General features: G+C 43.0%; 1 protein-coding gene across 1 annotated transcript; it reads left to right on the top strand.

The window, feature by feature from the left end:
* The first annotated feature begins 9,792 nt into the window (after positions 1–9,792).
* Positions 9,793–13,691, top strand: LOC139548225 (2-acylglycerol O-acyltransferase 1-like). Its single transcript, XM_071357756.1, has 6 exons — positions 9,793–10,007; positions 10,149–10,327; positions 10,987–11,191; positions 11,507–11,681; positions 12,321–12,520; positions 13,178–13,691. The coding sequence occupies exons 1-6, from the start codon at positions 9,911–9,913 to the stop codon at positions 13,330–13,332; spliced, it is 1,011 nt and encodes a 336-aa protein (XP_071213857.1). The 5' UTR covers positions 9,793–9,910; the 3' UTR covers positions 13,333–13,691.
* The last annotated feature ends 2,542 nt before the right edge of the window (positions 13,692–16,233 follow it).

Raw genomic sequence — 16,233 nt, 5'->3', positions numbered from 1 at the left:
CGGGGTAGAACCATTGTATTGTGAACGCACAATAATTGGTCTACCAGTCCCAGGTGGGAAGGGAAAGACGATACCTATAGTGCTTTCAAGACAACAGTGATTTATTTATTTTTTTACTCAGAACTCAGAAGAATACGAGGTCAAATCATGACGTCAGTGACATTCAGGTCGGAAAGTTGGAGCTCAAGAAAGAGGCCCTAATTCCCAAATTGAAATTCAGAGTTGGATGACTGTTCAAAACGATTTTTCCCAGTCTGTTTATTTCTGAGTTCCCAACTAGTCAAATCAAGTTTATTTTATATAGCCCTTCGTACATCAGCTAATATCTCGAAGTGCTGTACAGAAACCCAGCCTAAAACCCCAAACAGCAAGCAATGCAGGTGTAGAAGCACGGTGGCTAGGAAAAACTCCCTAGAAAGGCCAAAACCTAGGAAGAAACCTAGAGAGGAACCAGGCTATGAGGGGTGGCCAGTCCTCTTCTGGCTGTGCCGGGTGGAGATTATAACAGAACATGGCCAAGATGTTCAAAATGTTCATAAGTGACAAGCATGGTCAAATAATAATCAGGAATAAATGTCACTTGGCTTTTCATAGCCGATCATTAAGAGTTGAAAACAGCAGGTCTGGGACAGGTAGGGGTTCCATAACCGCAGGCAGAACAGTTGAAACTGGAATAGCAGCAAGGCCAGGTGGACTGGGGACAGCAAGGAGTCATCATGCCCGGTAGTCCTGACGTATGGTCCTAGGGCTCAGGTCCTCCGAGAGAGAGAAAGAAAGAGAGAAGGAGAGAATTAGAGAGAGCCAAGATTTTCAAAATGTTCATAAATGACAAGCATGGTCAAATAATAATCAGGAATAAATGTCAGTTGGCTTTTCATAGCCGATCATTAAGAGTTGAAAGCAGCAGGTCTGGGACAGGTAGGGGTTCCATAACCGCAGGCAGAACAGTTGAAACTGGAACAGCAGCAAGGCCAGGTGGACTGGGGACAGCAAGGAGTCATCATGCCCGGTAGTCCTGACGTATGGTCCTAGGGCTCAGGTCCTCTGAGAGAGAGAAAGAAAGAGAGAAGGAGAGAATTAGAGAGAGCATACTTAAATTCACACAGGACACTGGATAAGACAGGAGAAGTACTCCAGATATAACCAACTGACCCTAGCCCCCCGACACATAAAATAGTCAAATCAAATCAAATCACATTTTTATTAATACAGTTTATTAACCCCTCCAATTTAAAAAATATATATATATAAGACTAAGAAATAAAAGTTACAAATGATTAAAGAGCAGCAGTAAAATAACAAAAGCGAGGCTATATACAGGGGGTACCGGTACAGAGTCAATATGTGGGTGCACCAGTGTCGAGGTAATTGGGGTAATATGTACATGTAGGTAGAGTTATTAAAGTGACTATGCATAGATAATAACAGAGAGTATCAGCAGTGTAAAAGAGGGGAGTGGGGGGCAATGCAAATAGTCTGGGTAACCATTTGATTGTATGTTCAGAAGTCTTATGGCTTGGTGGTAGAAGCTGTTTAGAAGCCTCTTGGACCTAGACTTGGCGCTCCGGTACGGCTTGCCTTGCGGTAGCAGAGAGAACAGTCTACGACTAGGGTGTCTGGAGTCTTTGACAATTTTTAGGACCTTCCTCTGACACCATCTGATATAGAGATCCGAGCAGTTGCCACACCAGGCAGTGATGCAACCAGTCAGGATGCTCTCGATGGTGCAGCTGTAGAACCTTTTGAGGATCTGAGGACCCATGCCAAATCTTTTCAAAGCCTTTCAAAGCACTTGGCTACATACGTGAGTGCTACAGGGCGGTAGTCATTAAGGCAGGTTACCTTAGTGTTCTTGGGCACAGGGACCATGGCGGTCTGCTTGGAACATGTTGGTATTACAGACAGACAGGGAGAGGTTGAAAATGTCAGTGAAGACACTTGCCAGTTGGTCAGCGTATGCTCAGAGTACACGTCCTGGTAATCCGTCATTCAACCCAACCCCTCTGAATCGGATAGGTGTGGGGGCTGCCTTAAAGGAAAACTTCACCCCAAAACTATTTTTTGGTATTTGTTTCATTAGTCCATTGTTGACATAGTCCCAAAATGTTTCGTTGTCAGCAAACAAGTTTTCAAGATATGTAACTTTCAAATGTATTTATAAAGCCCTTTTTACATCAGCAGATGTCGCAATGTGCGATAGAGAAACCCAGCCTTTAATCAATGTCTACGTTATCAATGCCTGGAGAGCAGTTGTTGTTGGGGCTTAATAACTGCCTTGCTCAAGGGCAGAATGCAGATTTTTCCAGCTTGCCGGCTCTGGGATTCAAACCAGAACCCTTTAAGTTACTGGACCAACACTCTTATCCACTTAGCTCATTGTTAATTAAAGGCGAGATCGTTGTTCAAGATGTTCAAACGTTCATAAATGACCAGTAGGGTCAAATAACAAATAATAATCTCAGTGGTTGTAGAGGGTGCAACAGGTCAGCACCTCAGGAGTAAATGTCAGTTGGCTTTTCATAGCTGAGCATTCAGAGGTCGAGACAGCAGGTGCGGTAGAGAAAGAGATGGAGGGACAGGGTAGCATGTCCGGTGAACAGATCGGTGTTCCATAGCCACAGCCAAAACAGCAGAAACTGAATCAGCAGCATGACCAGGTGGCCTGCGGACAGCCAGGAGTCATCAGGCCAGCTAGTCCTGAGGCATGGTCCTAGTGCTTAGGTCCTCCTCCGAGAGAGACAGAGAGGGTCGAAAACAGCAGGTCCGAGATAAGGTAGCACGTCCCGTGAACAGGTCAGGGTTCCATAGCCGCAGATAGAAAAGCTGAAACTGGAGCAGCAGCACGACAAGTTAGCCAATTGGAGGATGCATGCCAGCAAAGCCACCACACAACACAACATAACACTAAACAATACATTAATTGCACCATAACAGTGACAAACGATGCCCACAAACTGTTAGGGCCTACAAAAAGCTGGCCCAACAGCAGAGCTTTCTTTTCAGCGCCATGGAGTGATCCTTACCACCACTACACCTGGCTATCAGCAGAGCCTTGTCTGGCAGCGACACTGTTCATTCAGCCTCATTTACTGCCTGATTTAAAAACATGGCTGATAGTCTGACTTGCTTAAACAAATGTGGTTTCTACTGACAATTGAGATGTACAAACTATGGCATAAGGGAACGACGAGTGGATAAGAGGCAATCTGAGCTAGGACAGATGTAGTCAATATTTTCTATTTTATTTCACCTTTATTTAACCAGGTAGGCCAGTTGAGAACAAGTTCTCATTTACAACTGTGACCTGGCCAAGATAAAGCAAAGCAGTGTGACAAAAACAACAACACAAAGTTACACATGGGATAAACAAACGTACAGTCAATAACACAATAGAAAATCTCTATACAGTGTGTGCAAATGAAGTAAGGAGATAAGGCAATAAATAGGCCATAGTTGCGAAGTAATTACAATTTAGCAATTGACACTGGAGTGATAGATGTGCAGATGAGGATGTGCAAGTAGAAATTATTGTGTGCAAAAGAGAACAAAAAAACTAAAAACAAATATGGGGATGAGGTAGGTAGTTGGTTGGATGGGATATTTACAGATGGGCTGTGTACAGCTGCAGCGATCGGCAAGCTGCTCTGACAGCCGATGCTTGAAGTTAGTGAGGGAGATATAAGTCTCCAACTTCAGTGATATTTGCAATTTGTTCCGGTCATTGGCAGCAGAGAACTGGAAGGAAAGGCAGCCAAATTAGGTGTTGGCTTTGGGGATGACCAGTGAAATATACCTGCTGGAGCGCGTGCCAGGGTGGGTTTTGCTATGGTGACCAGTGAGCTGAGATAAGGCGGAGCTTTACCTAGCAAAGACTTATAGATGACCTGGAGCCAGTGGGTTTGGCGTTTAAGAGCAGTTGGAGGCCACGGAAGGAGTGTTGTACGGCATTGAAGCTCGTTGAAGCAAATATACTGTAACTATTTGTTCAGCACTTTTGAAATGTACAGCAACAGAGTTCAGAACATGGGCAGTTCTTACAGTATTACACCAAGTCAGAACTGTAGAATAAATAAAAGGGGCATAGAAGCAGACAATGAAAGATCCTACAACATTTGATGATTACATTTCTCTAAAACAGGCTATAGGCTACATGTGCATCACCAAGTCAGAACAGTAAAGGAAATGGGGATACCTAGTCAATTGTACAACTGAATGCATTCAACTGAAATGTGTCTTCCACATTTAACCTAACCCCTCTGTCACGTTCTGACCCTAGTTCTTTTGTTATTTCTTTGTTTTAGTGTGGTCAGGGCGTGAGTTGGGTGGGTAATCTATGTTCGTTTGTCTATGTTGGTTTTTTCGTTTGGCCTGGTATGATTCTCAATCAGAGACAGGTGTCGTTAGTTGTCTCTGATTGAGAATCATACTTAGGTAGCCTTTTTCCACCTGGGTTTCGTGGGTGGTTATTTCCTGTTTAGTGTTTGTGTGTTTCACGTTACGGGACTGTTTCGGTTTTCATTTTGTTTCACTTTGTTAGTTTGTATTTTGTCGTATTCATTCTCATTAAAAGTCATTATGGATACGTACCACGCTGCATTTTGGTCTTCCGATCCTTCCTACTACTCCTCATCAGAGGAGGAAGAAGAAAGCCGTTACACCCTCTGAATCAGAGAGGTGCGGGGGGCTGCCTTAATCTACATCCACGTCCTCGTAAACTAAATTGTGAGGGGGAAAAGGGACCAAATTATTAGGGTGAGGCACATGGGCTACTAACAGCTTACTACACAACATACACTTAGGATTACTTTGTTGGCTACAGTATACATATCTCCCTGGCATATTACATCATTTATGCAGCAACATAAAATACATTTTTAGACTCACCTTGTTGTGCTGTGCTCACTTGAATAGGAAAGTGGCGGGGCAGTGCTTCTTGTGGGCTCTAGAAAGATCTTGTCTCATCGCTGCAACTCCCCTATGGACTCGGCGAAGGTCGAGAGCCAAGCCACACTGCTTCTTAACCTGGAAGCCAGCCGCACCAACGTGTCGGGGAAAAACCATCAAACTGATGACTGTAGTCAGCTTGCAGGTGCCCGGCCCGCCACAAGGAGTTACTAGAGCACGATGAAACAAGGAGATCCCGGCCGGTAGAATATATAGTGAAAACAATAGTGGTCCTAAAACAGAAACTTGAGGAAAACAGAAACTTACAATTGATTTGTCAGTGAACAAACCATCCACAGAGACAAACTGATATCTTTTCAACAGATAAGATCTAAATCAGGCAAGAACTTGTCTGTGTAGACCAATTAGGATTTTCCAATCTCTCCAAAAGAATGTGGTGATCGATGGTGTCAAAAGCGGCACTAAGGTCTAGGAGTACGAGGACAGACGCAGAGCCTTGGTCTGACGCCATTAAAAGGTAATTTGTCACCTTCACGAGTGCAGTCTCAGTACTACGATGGGGTATAAAACCAGACTGGAGCGTTTCGTATACATTATTTGTATTGATTTGCTGCATAACAGCTTTTTCCAACATTTTTGAGAGGAATGGGAGATTCGATATAGGCTGATAGTTTTCAAAGAATTTCTGGACCAAGGTTTGGCTTTTTCACGAGGCTTTGTTACTTCCACTTTTAGTGAGTTTGACACACATCCAGAGGATAGGGAGCCGTTTATTATGTTCAACATAGGAGGGCCAAGCACAGGAAGTAGCTTTTTCAATAATTTTGTTGGAATAGGGTCCAGTAGGCAGCTGGAAGGTTTAGAGTCCATTACTATTTTCGTGAACGTTTCGAGAGATACAGGATAAAAAAACTTGAGTATCTCCATTGATCCTAGGTCCTGGCAGTTCAGTGCAGACTCAGGACAACTGAGTTTTGGAGAAATATGCAGATTCAAAGAGGAAAGTAATTTGCTTTCTAATGATCAGGATCTTTTCGTTGAAAGAAGTTAACGAATTCATCACTGCTGAAGTGAAGGCCATCCTCTCTTGGAGAATGTTGCTTTTTAGTTAGCTTTGTGACAGTATCAAAAATAAATGTTGGATTGTTTTTAATTCTCCTCAATTAGGTTGGATAAAGTAGGCTGATCGAGCAGCAGTGAGGGCTCTTCGATCTTGCACTGTGCTGTCTTTCAATGCTAGTCGGAGGACTTCCAGTTTGGTTAAGCACCATTTCCATTTCAATTTCCTGGAAGCTTGCTTCAGGGCTCGGGTATTTTCTGTATACCAGGGAGCTAATTGCTTGTGACAAATGTTTTTTGGTGTGACTGTATCTAGGCTAGTACGCAAGGTTAAATTCAGATCCTCGGTAAGGTGGTTAACTGGTTTTTGTACTCCTACGTCCTTGGGTATGTGGAGGGAGTCTGGAAGGGCATCTAGAAATCTTTTCTTTGCCCGAGAATTTATAGCGCAGCTTTTGATAATCCTTGGTTGGGGTCTGAGTAGAGTATTTGTTGCGATTGCGAACATATTAAGATGGTGGTCCGATAGTCTAGGATTATGAGGATTTGTTTTTAGATCGACAATATTTATTTCATGGAACAAAACTAGATCCTTGGTATGACTGTGGCAATGCATAAGTCCGGAGACATGTTGGACAAACACCACTGAGTCAATGATGGCTCTGAAAGCCTTTTGGAGTGTGTCTGTGGACTTTTCCAAAAACGACTACAAGGTCCGACAGGAATTCAGGGAACTCAGTGAGGAACGCTGTATACGGCCCAGGAGGCCTGTAAACAATACAGACTTCATAGACTTCTGAAGAGACTTCATAACTACAAGCTCAAAAGTATTTTTTATTTTCTTTGTAAATTGAAATTTGCTGTAGTAAATGTTAGCAACACCTCCGCCTTTGAGGGATGTGTGGGGATATGGTCACTAGTGTATCCAGGAGGAGAGGCCTCATTTAACATAGTAAATTCATCAGGCTTGAGCCATGTTTCAGTCAAGCCAATCACATCAAGGTTACAGTATGATCAGTGATTAGTTAATTGACTATGACTGCCTTGGAAGGGAGGGATCTAACATTATGTAGTCCTATTTTGAGATGTGAGATATTATCACAATCTCTTTCGAAAGTGACAGGAATGGATGAGGTCTTTATTCCAGTGGGATTGTCACGCCCTGACCGTAGAGATCCTTTTTATGTCTCTATTTTGGTTGGTCAGGGTGTGAGTATGGGTGGGCATTCTATGTCTGGTGTTCTATGTTGTCCTTGTTTTGTATTTCTATGTGTTTGGCCTGGTATGGTTCCCAATCAGAGGCAGCTGTCTATTGTTGTCTCTGATTGAGAGCCATACTTAGGTAGCCTGTTCCCACCAGAACTGTTCGTTTGTCGTTTTGTTGTTTTTTGTTCGAGTGTTCATATTTATTAAACGTATTATGAATACTTACCACACTGCACCTTGGTCCTCGTCTCCTTCTCCAGACGACAGCCGTTACAGGGATTGCTAAGTCGAACACGCCATTGTCACACCCTGATCTGTTTCACCTGTCTTTGTGCTTGTCTCCACCCCCCTCCAGGTGTCTTCCATCTTCCCCATTATCTCCTGTGTATTTATACCTGTGTTCTCTGTTTGTGTTTTGCCAGGTCATTTTGTTTGTAAAACCTACCAGCATTTGTTTCCCTGCTCCTACCTCTTTCTTGCTCCTGTTTTCTAGTCCTTCCCGGTTTTGACATTTTCTGCCTGCCCTGACCCTGAGACTGCCTGCCGTTTTGTACCTTACCCCACTGTTCTGGATTATTGCCCCCTGCCTGCCCTGACCCTGAGACTGCCTGCTGTTCTGGACCGTTTACACCCTCTGGATTATTGACCCCTGCCTGCCTTGACCTATTTGCCTGCCCCTGTTGTAAAAACGTGTTACTTCGACACTGTCTGCATCTGGGTCTTACCTAAACGTGATAGCCATGTTTAGTTTTTCCTGACCTAGATCGAGGCACAGACACGGTCACAATGGGGAAAACTGAGCTGACTATACTGACTGCTAGTGGCAGACTCCACTAAGCGGGCAGGCTGGCTAACAGCTTGTTGCCTGGCCTGCACCCCATCTCATTGTGGAGCTAGGAGCGTTAGAGCCATTTCTACGTTGATAGATAAGATGAGAGCACCCCTCAAGCTTGGATGGAATCCATTACTCCTCAGCAGGCCAGGCTTAGTCCTGTTTGTGGGGGAGTCACACTATCTTTTGGGAGGTTCAGAAAACAGTTTTCAACCAGCGATTGAGTTGTGCAAGTCTGCTGTAGAGCGCATCACTCCCCTTAACTGGGAGGGGGCCAGAGACAATTACTCGATGCCAACACATCGTTCTAGCTAAGTTACATGCTGAAGTTATGTTGCTGATGGTTTAATCCAAACATTGTTGGTGCCGATGTGAATAACAATGTCCCTATACAGTCTACACTCGCCAGTTTAAGCCTCAGCCAGCACCATCTTCAGATGAACTTTTATGTCGGTAGCCCTGCCCCCTGGATCATACAATGTATGATCACTGGCTGATTCTTTTTAAGTATAATATTGCGGGTAATGGAGTCGTCAATGACTAGGGTTTTCAATTTGTCAGAGCTAATGGTGGGAGGCACCGGGCTCAGACACTTCCTAACCTCCTGCCACATTTATGACCATATTAGAGACAAATATTTCCCTCATATTACACAGACCCACAAAGAATTAGAAAACAAATCAAATTTTGGTGAACTGCCATATCTATTGGGTGAAATACCACAGTGTGCCATCACAGCAGCAAGATTTGTGACCTGTTGCCACAAGAAAAGGGCAACAACTGAAGCACAAACACAATTGTAAATACAACCCATATTTATGTTTATTTATTTTCCCTTTTTGTACTTCAACTATTTGCACATTGTTACAACACGGTATATAGACATAATATGACATTGGAAATGTCTCTATTCTTTTGAAACTTTTGTGAGTAATGTTTACAGTTCATTTCTGATTGTTAATTTCACTTTTGTTTATTATCTATTTCACTTGCTTTGGCAATGTAAACATATGTGTACCATGCCAATAAAGCCCATTGAATTGAATTGATTTGTATCTGTGCCATTATAGCATCTGTGACATCATGGGCAGCACTATTGATGCTATATCAATTTTAAAGTAGTCAATTTTCTTCTTCTTCGTTGGCTGATGGCGCTCAACTCATAGGAATCCCCACCCAATTGACTACTTTAAAACGGTGGAAGCCGTCAATGGCAATGTCCATGCTAAAATATCCATGAGGAGTCCTCCAACTATCTATATGACAACCAGCACAACCCCAATGTAAAGTCATTTTGGGTAAGTTGCCGAAATGTCACGCATATCAGTGCGTTCGTATCAACCTAACCATTACAAAACTTGTATTTGATCAAATATGCCTCATGAATCAAATTGGCAATTACATTTTTGTAGACCAAATTCAACTCTTTCATTGACCGCCATACAAAAATTCCTCACTTCGTGCATTTATTTTTGTGAACAGAGTTTGGGTGAAGTAAAACCTCTCTCTTCTCCTCTTCCTCTCTGGGTGTACTCAATTTAACTCCTTGGTTGTACTTTACGTTTTCCACAAGATGGTGCTAGAAGAAAGAAACCAGAGTAAGCGAAAGCCTGATATCGCAATCATATAGCAGCCAGTTTAGAGCAGTGTTTTGGAAGTTGATAAAGTCAAGTGTATGGTAAGAGACCAGGCACACAAAAATGAGTATAGCCTATCATTTGTATTTTACTTGAATAGTTCTGCGCATGAAGTCTTGCCAAAATGCCACGAACTTGGATGACCGCCTTGTTAAAGCTGCTGAGTATAAAAAGATTTTGACAAGGACAGGGGCATAAGATAGTGACCCTTCCCCTGCTCTGTGCCCTTGACCACGGAACATTTTAGAAGCCGGGAGTGGGAACCGCAGACATGGTCAAGATAGAGCTTGCACCGTTGAATATCCCGTTCAACCGACGTTTACAGACAGCTGCAGTTCTTCAATGGGTCTTCTGCTTTCTCTTTGGAGGTAACTGGTAGGCTTCTGCATATTTCCTCATCTTCAGCAAATCATAACCATGGTGGCCCAGGGTTGGGGTCAATTAAAATCAGTGCTTACTCATGTGATGCCCATATTTTTCTTCACTTCCATCTTGTCCTGTCTGTCTAGCGCAATGTTGTTTTTGTGTGTATGTTGTGATCATGTTGAATGGATACTGGCACATGGCTGCTCTGTATGCCCTGTGGCTCTACCTGGACTGGGACACACCTCAGGCTGGGGGCCGCAGGTCTGACTGGGTACGCCACTGGACCGTGTGGAAACACTTTGGAGACTATTTCCCCATCCATGTAAGTAGGCGTATGATGTTTTCTGGTTGTGTAGCCTATGCATTTAATGATACATGGAGGCCAACTAATATCATGCCTCATTATTATCAACAGTAATAGGTTATTGCACCATTCTTTGCATAATTTAGACTTCAGCCTGTGTGTAATGACACTCAGAATTACTGATTGAATTCCATGTTGAATTAATAATATCACAATTTGTATGCGAACACCTATTAACTGAATGATAAATGTAATTGAGGACATTTGTCTCAAGGCAAGCATGACTGCCTACCCACTCTTTATCCACTGCCCTTTGGTGTATTAATAGCTCAAATAGGTCAAAGCCATTGTAAAGTGGTCATTGGACAATACATCATCGTGATCCCATGGCTAATGGCCCAGCACCCTGTCACATCCACCCATTCTGTGGTTGAGTTCCTGCCCGACTACATTGCAGATGTATGCCAGATCTTACAAGGCCTGGATAGGTATTTAACATATCAGCTAACCACATCATATGACATAACCATCTGATGCCTGACTGCACAGTCGATGACGTAGCACACGACCATTGGTTGACGCAATGCAACATCTGCGCATCTAGTCAGGCAAGAACTCAACCTATGTCTTATCCATTGTCCTCTCACTGTTCATGTCTTGTCTGTGTCTGTGGTCAGCTGATTAAGACATGTGACCTAGACCCAGAAAGGAACTACCTGATGGGGTTCCATCCTCACGGAATCCTGGTAGCCGGAGCGTTTGGCAATTTCTGTACAGAATACACAGGTTTCCAAGAGCTCTATCCAGGAATGACTCCTTACCTGCATACCCTCGGCATCTGGTTCGGCTTCCCATTCTTCCGGGAGTACCTTATGTCCTCAGGTGAACCTTGTTAGGGATGTATTTATGAGCCATAATCATCAGATGCATTCCACCACAATGCTTCTGGTTTTTCTCATTTAAACACTATCATTGAGCTTTCAAGGTTAGGTAAATACTGGAGTGCATTTTGAAGGACCCAAACATTACATTTCAAGGTCCAAACATTGTGTCTCACACTGTAGTGCAGTATTAGTTTGTCAACAATTCTTTCTTCATATTGTGGATATTGTAAGTCTTTTCAAATAAACTCTGCCCTGTGAAAGTTTTTTCATGGCCACATTTGTTCTAAGTATACTGTGCTGTACCTCCCCTAAGGGGTTGTTTCTTGTTCCAAGAAGAGTCTTACCCATGTGTTGAGCCAGAAGGGAGGGGGCAACGTGTCAATCATAGTGATTGGTGGGACGGCAGAGTCCCTGGAGGCCAGGCCTGGGAGCCTCATCCTGGAGGCCCTCAACAGGAAGGGCTTTGTCAAGATTGCTCTCAGGTGTGGGTGAGTCTCTGTCTGCGTCCGCTTGTACACTTAAAAATGCATCCTTCCTGCCTTATTTCCTGTCAATCTACTCATCATATATAACCATCTCGTTTTAAATAAAGTATTAGAAATGTTCATGTTGACTGAAATCTTCTCCATAAGGGCCATTACTAAATGTACTGTAGGCCATAAAGTGAACTATGAATCTTAACCCCAGGGCTTTTAATGACCCATGTGTTGAGATGACAGGAAATGCACTGTAATATTACAGTACACACACACCTGCATGAATAACTGATTTATGTCCTCCGCTCAGAGATTTGAAAGATTCACTCATTTGACTGGGCATTTAGTTGTTAAAAACAGAATTAGGATACACTCAGGTCAGAAGGATTATGGGTAGCCGCTCTACATTCCACTTTAGATAGATTGGTGTCAGCCGAGGATGAGCTGGGAGTGATGAGGGAGATAGTGAGAGCAATAATGACAGGAACATTGATTTTTTTTGCAAAAAAAACACGAAAAGGATCAGATCACATTGAAATACATTGATTTTGCAAACAACCACAAACATCAAATTATGAGGTTGCGGTCAAACGTGGAATTATGCCGCTGGTAAAAATTCTGACTTGTTCTCTCACCCTGTCCTGTGTGCAGGGCTCATCTGGTGCCAGTGTTCTCCTTTGGGGAGAATGATCTGTTTAATCAGCTGAAGAACCCGAAGGGCTCCCTGGTCCGTACCATCCAGGAGGGCATGAGGAAGACCCTGGGCTTCAGCCTGCCTCTGTTCCATGCCCGGGGGATCTTCCAGTACAGCTTGGGCTTCATGCCCTTCAGACAACCCATCTACACCATTGGTGAGTGGGGGATGGGGGACAATGTGGGTGGAAAGTCATGGGAAGAGAGAGGTGACGAGGAATAGGAGACTAAAATATGACCCATTTGTTTCTATGGGGAAACATATTCCTTAAACTATTTACAAACAACATTCAGAAACAATGTGCAGTCACAGTGCTCTGATTGAAGGAAATCTTCTAGTTAGCTAGTCATCACCCAGATGGCAAAATTAAAGCTCACTGGGGGAGAGGGAGAACAGCCGACATATAAGGGAAACTGGTAAACTGGTTCATAGCTAACTGTGTTAAGGGTAACTGTAACCGTGGCAGCAGCTGGGGTCAGCCAAGACATCGTGACCAGCTGGAACAGAGCCGTCCACAGTGAAGGGTCACTGGGCTACAGCCAATCAAATCACCTTAGAGCTGTAAACTCATGTGTCCTCCGTCTTGCCCTCTGTTCCACTTCCTTTATCTCTCCCCTCCCTTTCTCTCCTGTTCTTCCTCTGAGTGACTACATTTGCACATTCTGTAATTCCTCTGCCTTTCATTTTCTGCTCTGACTGAACCCCATCTGTATTTTTACTCTCTCTTTCTCCACTGCCTATCTCTCTCTCTCCATCTACCCTTGGCCCATCTTTCCCTCCTTCCTTTCCCTTCCTCCCTCCATCTCTTTCTCAGTGGGAGAGCCCATAGTTGTGGAGAGGAACGTGAGCCCCTCATCAGCTGAGGTAGACAGGCTGCATGGCTGTTACCTGGAGGCGCTGGCTAAGCTGTTTGAGCAGCACAAGGCTGAGTACAGGATCCTAGAGCACCAGCACCTCATCTTCACCTGACCAGACCAAATGAAGTCAGATAGCACTACACTGTAGGATTGCACCATTCAACCAGCTCCTGACCAATACACACTGATACAGACTTTCAAACAAACATAGTGCAAACATACACAAAATCACACATGGGAAATGGACACGTGCATGCTTGCACACATGTACAGTGAACACCCATTTACACAATCAAACGGGCATCGCTCTCATCCTTTGCTCTCTTATACAGTCACCATAGGCCCAGAGTAAGTCAGCTGAGTTGAGCGGTGGAAATCCCGCTCATTGCGCACCGCTCTGGCACTCCATCTCCTTTCCACCCGCTCTCTAAAAACCCCTTCACGTTCATTAAAATCACAATTTAACCAACACCCATCTATTTTTGTGACTACCTAGACCTACCATTTGGTTTTGAAGTATTGAAACCAAACCACATGACTTGAATGAAAAGTATTTAAATGAACATGAAAAGTTGAATATAAGAAGCGTTCATGTCATGTGAAACAACATATAAACACTCTAAATAGGTCAGGAGCCAGACAAAGAGTCTAAGAAGGATTGAAAATGTATTATTTTGGCTATTTTATTTCAATCATTTCAAGGCTATAGGGTACAAAGTAATACATTGTGAAGCATTTGTGAGTGCAACACACAAGGCTGGGAGGGAGTCAGGAACATTACCAAGTGCTCAGCATTTAAACAACATTTCGTTGTATTAAATCATTATAGTCTATAAATTGGGCATATAGGCTGATTTATGTTTTTAGGCAAAATAACCCAATTAAAAAACAGAAAGCTCCTTGAAAGTTGGAATATGCCTATTGGGCCAAAATCAATTATTGCCTATTGTATAGATAATAGAACAAAAATGAAGGAAACTTTTAAGATATCAGATTTTTAGTTTATAAATACTTTGCTACAATGACACACTTAATTAGCTACCCAGCTCATTCATTTATTTTAGTTTAGCATGTGCAGTAGTAATAAGTACACCATCATGTTTTCGGGATACGTGTCTTTTCATATTCCACTATGATTCACCTCACTCCCTCTCTTGCTCTTGGTCCTCATCTTTGTAAGCAGTGGCAGAACTAGAGTTTTCTACATGGGGTGTCCAGGGGGTGTCCAAGGGGTGTCCAAGGGGTGGCCAAGGGGTGTCCAAGGGGTGTCCAAGGGGTGGCCAAGGGGTGTCCAAGGGGTGTCCAAGGGGTGTCCAAGGGGTGGCCAAGGGGTGTCCAAGGGGTGTCCAAGGCTACTTCAGGGTGTCCATAGACCATGACAGTAAATGAGTGTATAACCCTAACCTGGCATCTAAGGAGCATGAATGAATCATATGATTGCTGATTAGAGGTAGAATTGATAATTCACTTAACCCGAAGTTCTTCAATGTGACAGATAGTGTGGTCCAAAAGGGTTTGTTCACTAGAATTATTTAAAATACTATGAATAGTCAGGGTCTCTACCTCGGAACTGCAGCTCAATTTCTTTCTCTCTCACATACACACTGTACTGTACTCACATACTGGAGAGACTTGGGTCACTCTGTTTTCATGAATATATAATCTGGATCTGTAAGTGTTGAACATCCAAAATATTTTCCCAAAAATAAAGCTCAAGCACCAAGGAGATAAGATAGCATTTGTGTGTTACATAAATTGCATAGTTTATTTACAAAAAAGTAAATTTACAAAAAAACACTGCAATTTGACATACCAGGTATCAAGCAGAAATGGACTTTAAAAATAATTTTGGTGCCCATCAATATTACAAACTTACAGTATCATATTAATGCTCATATATATTATGTTAACTAATAGCAAAGAAAAGTTTTGGAATTGGCCTAATCAAGACCAAATTAAATATGTGTGACATGATACCCTGTGGATTTATCATTTTAAAATGTCAGTGTACTAGCTAGTACACAGTGCAGGTTTTAATCATGACCAGAGGGACCGTCTAAGTGCCAAATTATCCTAGGTAGATTTAAAACAGCATATTTCTGTGGTTCTGGTGAGAACTGGCAAAATGTTTCACAACCTCATCCATGTTGAGGGGAGCGTGCCCTCCTTGACTCAACACTGAGAATTCTGAAGTAACTTAACCTGTCATCAACCATTGTTGTCCTAAGGTGGGTTTTAATCCGTTTTAAAGCTGAGAAGCTTCTCTCGCAAGAAGCACTGTTGACTGGTGTAACAACAGAAATCTTACAAAGTCGAAATAGCTCATGGAAGACCTCTTTATAAGGTTCTAGAAACACAACAAAGTCAAGGAGAGTAGACGGTCTGTCCCTTCCACTTTTCTCGCTTGGTTTGATGAACCTCTTGTTTGAGGTCCTCTAAATCTGACTCAAAGGTCTGATCAAAGGCAAACAGAGGCTCCTCATTCAAGAATGTTGTACTCTTTGGGTTGAGAGACTGGACCCCTTGCATTCTCGCAATTCTTCTTTGAAAACGCATCTGCGGCTCAGCTGTGAGACTGTCAAGCAGCTGATAAAAGATAGCTATTTGGAAGCTCTTACCATCACTTTGGTCACTATTTTTCTGTCCTACAGTGCTCATCATCAATGAGTCGTGAAATCTTAAACTTGTTTTAGGCTGTATTTTACACACTGTTTGTACACTTATTTTTCAGTGCTCTGCAATCTCTTCAACCTCTTTCCATAGTTCTCCAAAGTAACCCTCACTTCTGTGGTCCTGTAATGTGTCTGTAAGGGCACCTACTAGATCCACAGCCCTTGCTAGGTCAAGAGAGCTTGATTGGAGCATGTCAGAAAGACATTTGGCATCACCAAGCACTTTACAAAAGGTAACCAAAAGCCCTATGAATTGTAAATCTATCTGAGAAAGAAGGCCTCCTTGCCTCCACTGATCTATCACCACTATTTTCAAGTGTGATATCCTGTAGCACTCTCAG

This window comes from Salvelinus alpinus, chromosome 21 (assembly GCF_045679555.1).
Source record: "Salvelinus alpinus chromosome 21, SLU_Salpinus.1, whole genome shotgun sequence".
Classification (NCBI taxonomy): domain Eukaryota; kingdom Metazoa; phylum Chordata; class Actinopteri; order Salmoniformes; family Salmonidae; genus Salvelinus; species Salvelinus alpinus.
The sequence above is the reverse complement of the archived record's forward strand: the minus strand, read 5'-3'. Positions and strand labels throughout refer to the sequence as shown.

Excerpts from the sequence above, each read along its gene's own strand:
- LOC139548225 (XM_071357756.1), top strand. The coding sequence starts at position 9,911 with ATGGTCAAGATAGAGCTTGCACCGTTGAATATCCCGTTCAACCGACGT. Across the intron at positions 11,192-11,506 it reads GGAGTACCTTATGTCCTCAG|GGGTTGTTTCTTGTTCCAAG; the intron begins GTGAACCTTGTT and ends ACCTCCCCTAAG. Across the intron at positions 12,521-13,177 it reads ACAACCCATCTACACCATTG|TGGGAGAGCCCATAGTTGTG; the intron begins GTGAGTGGGGGA and ends TCTCTTTCTCAG.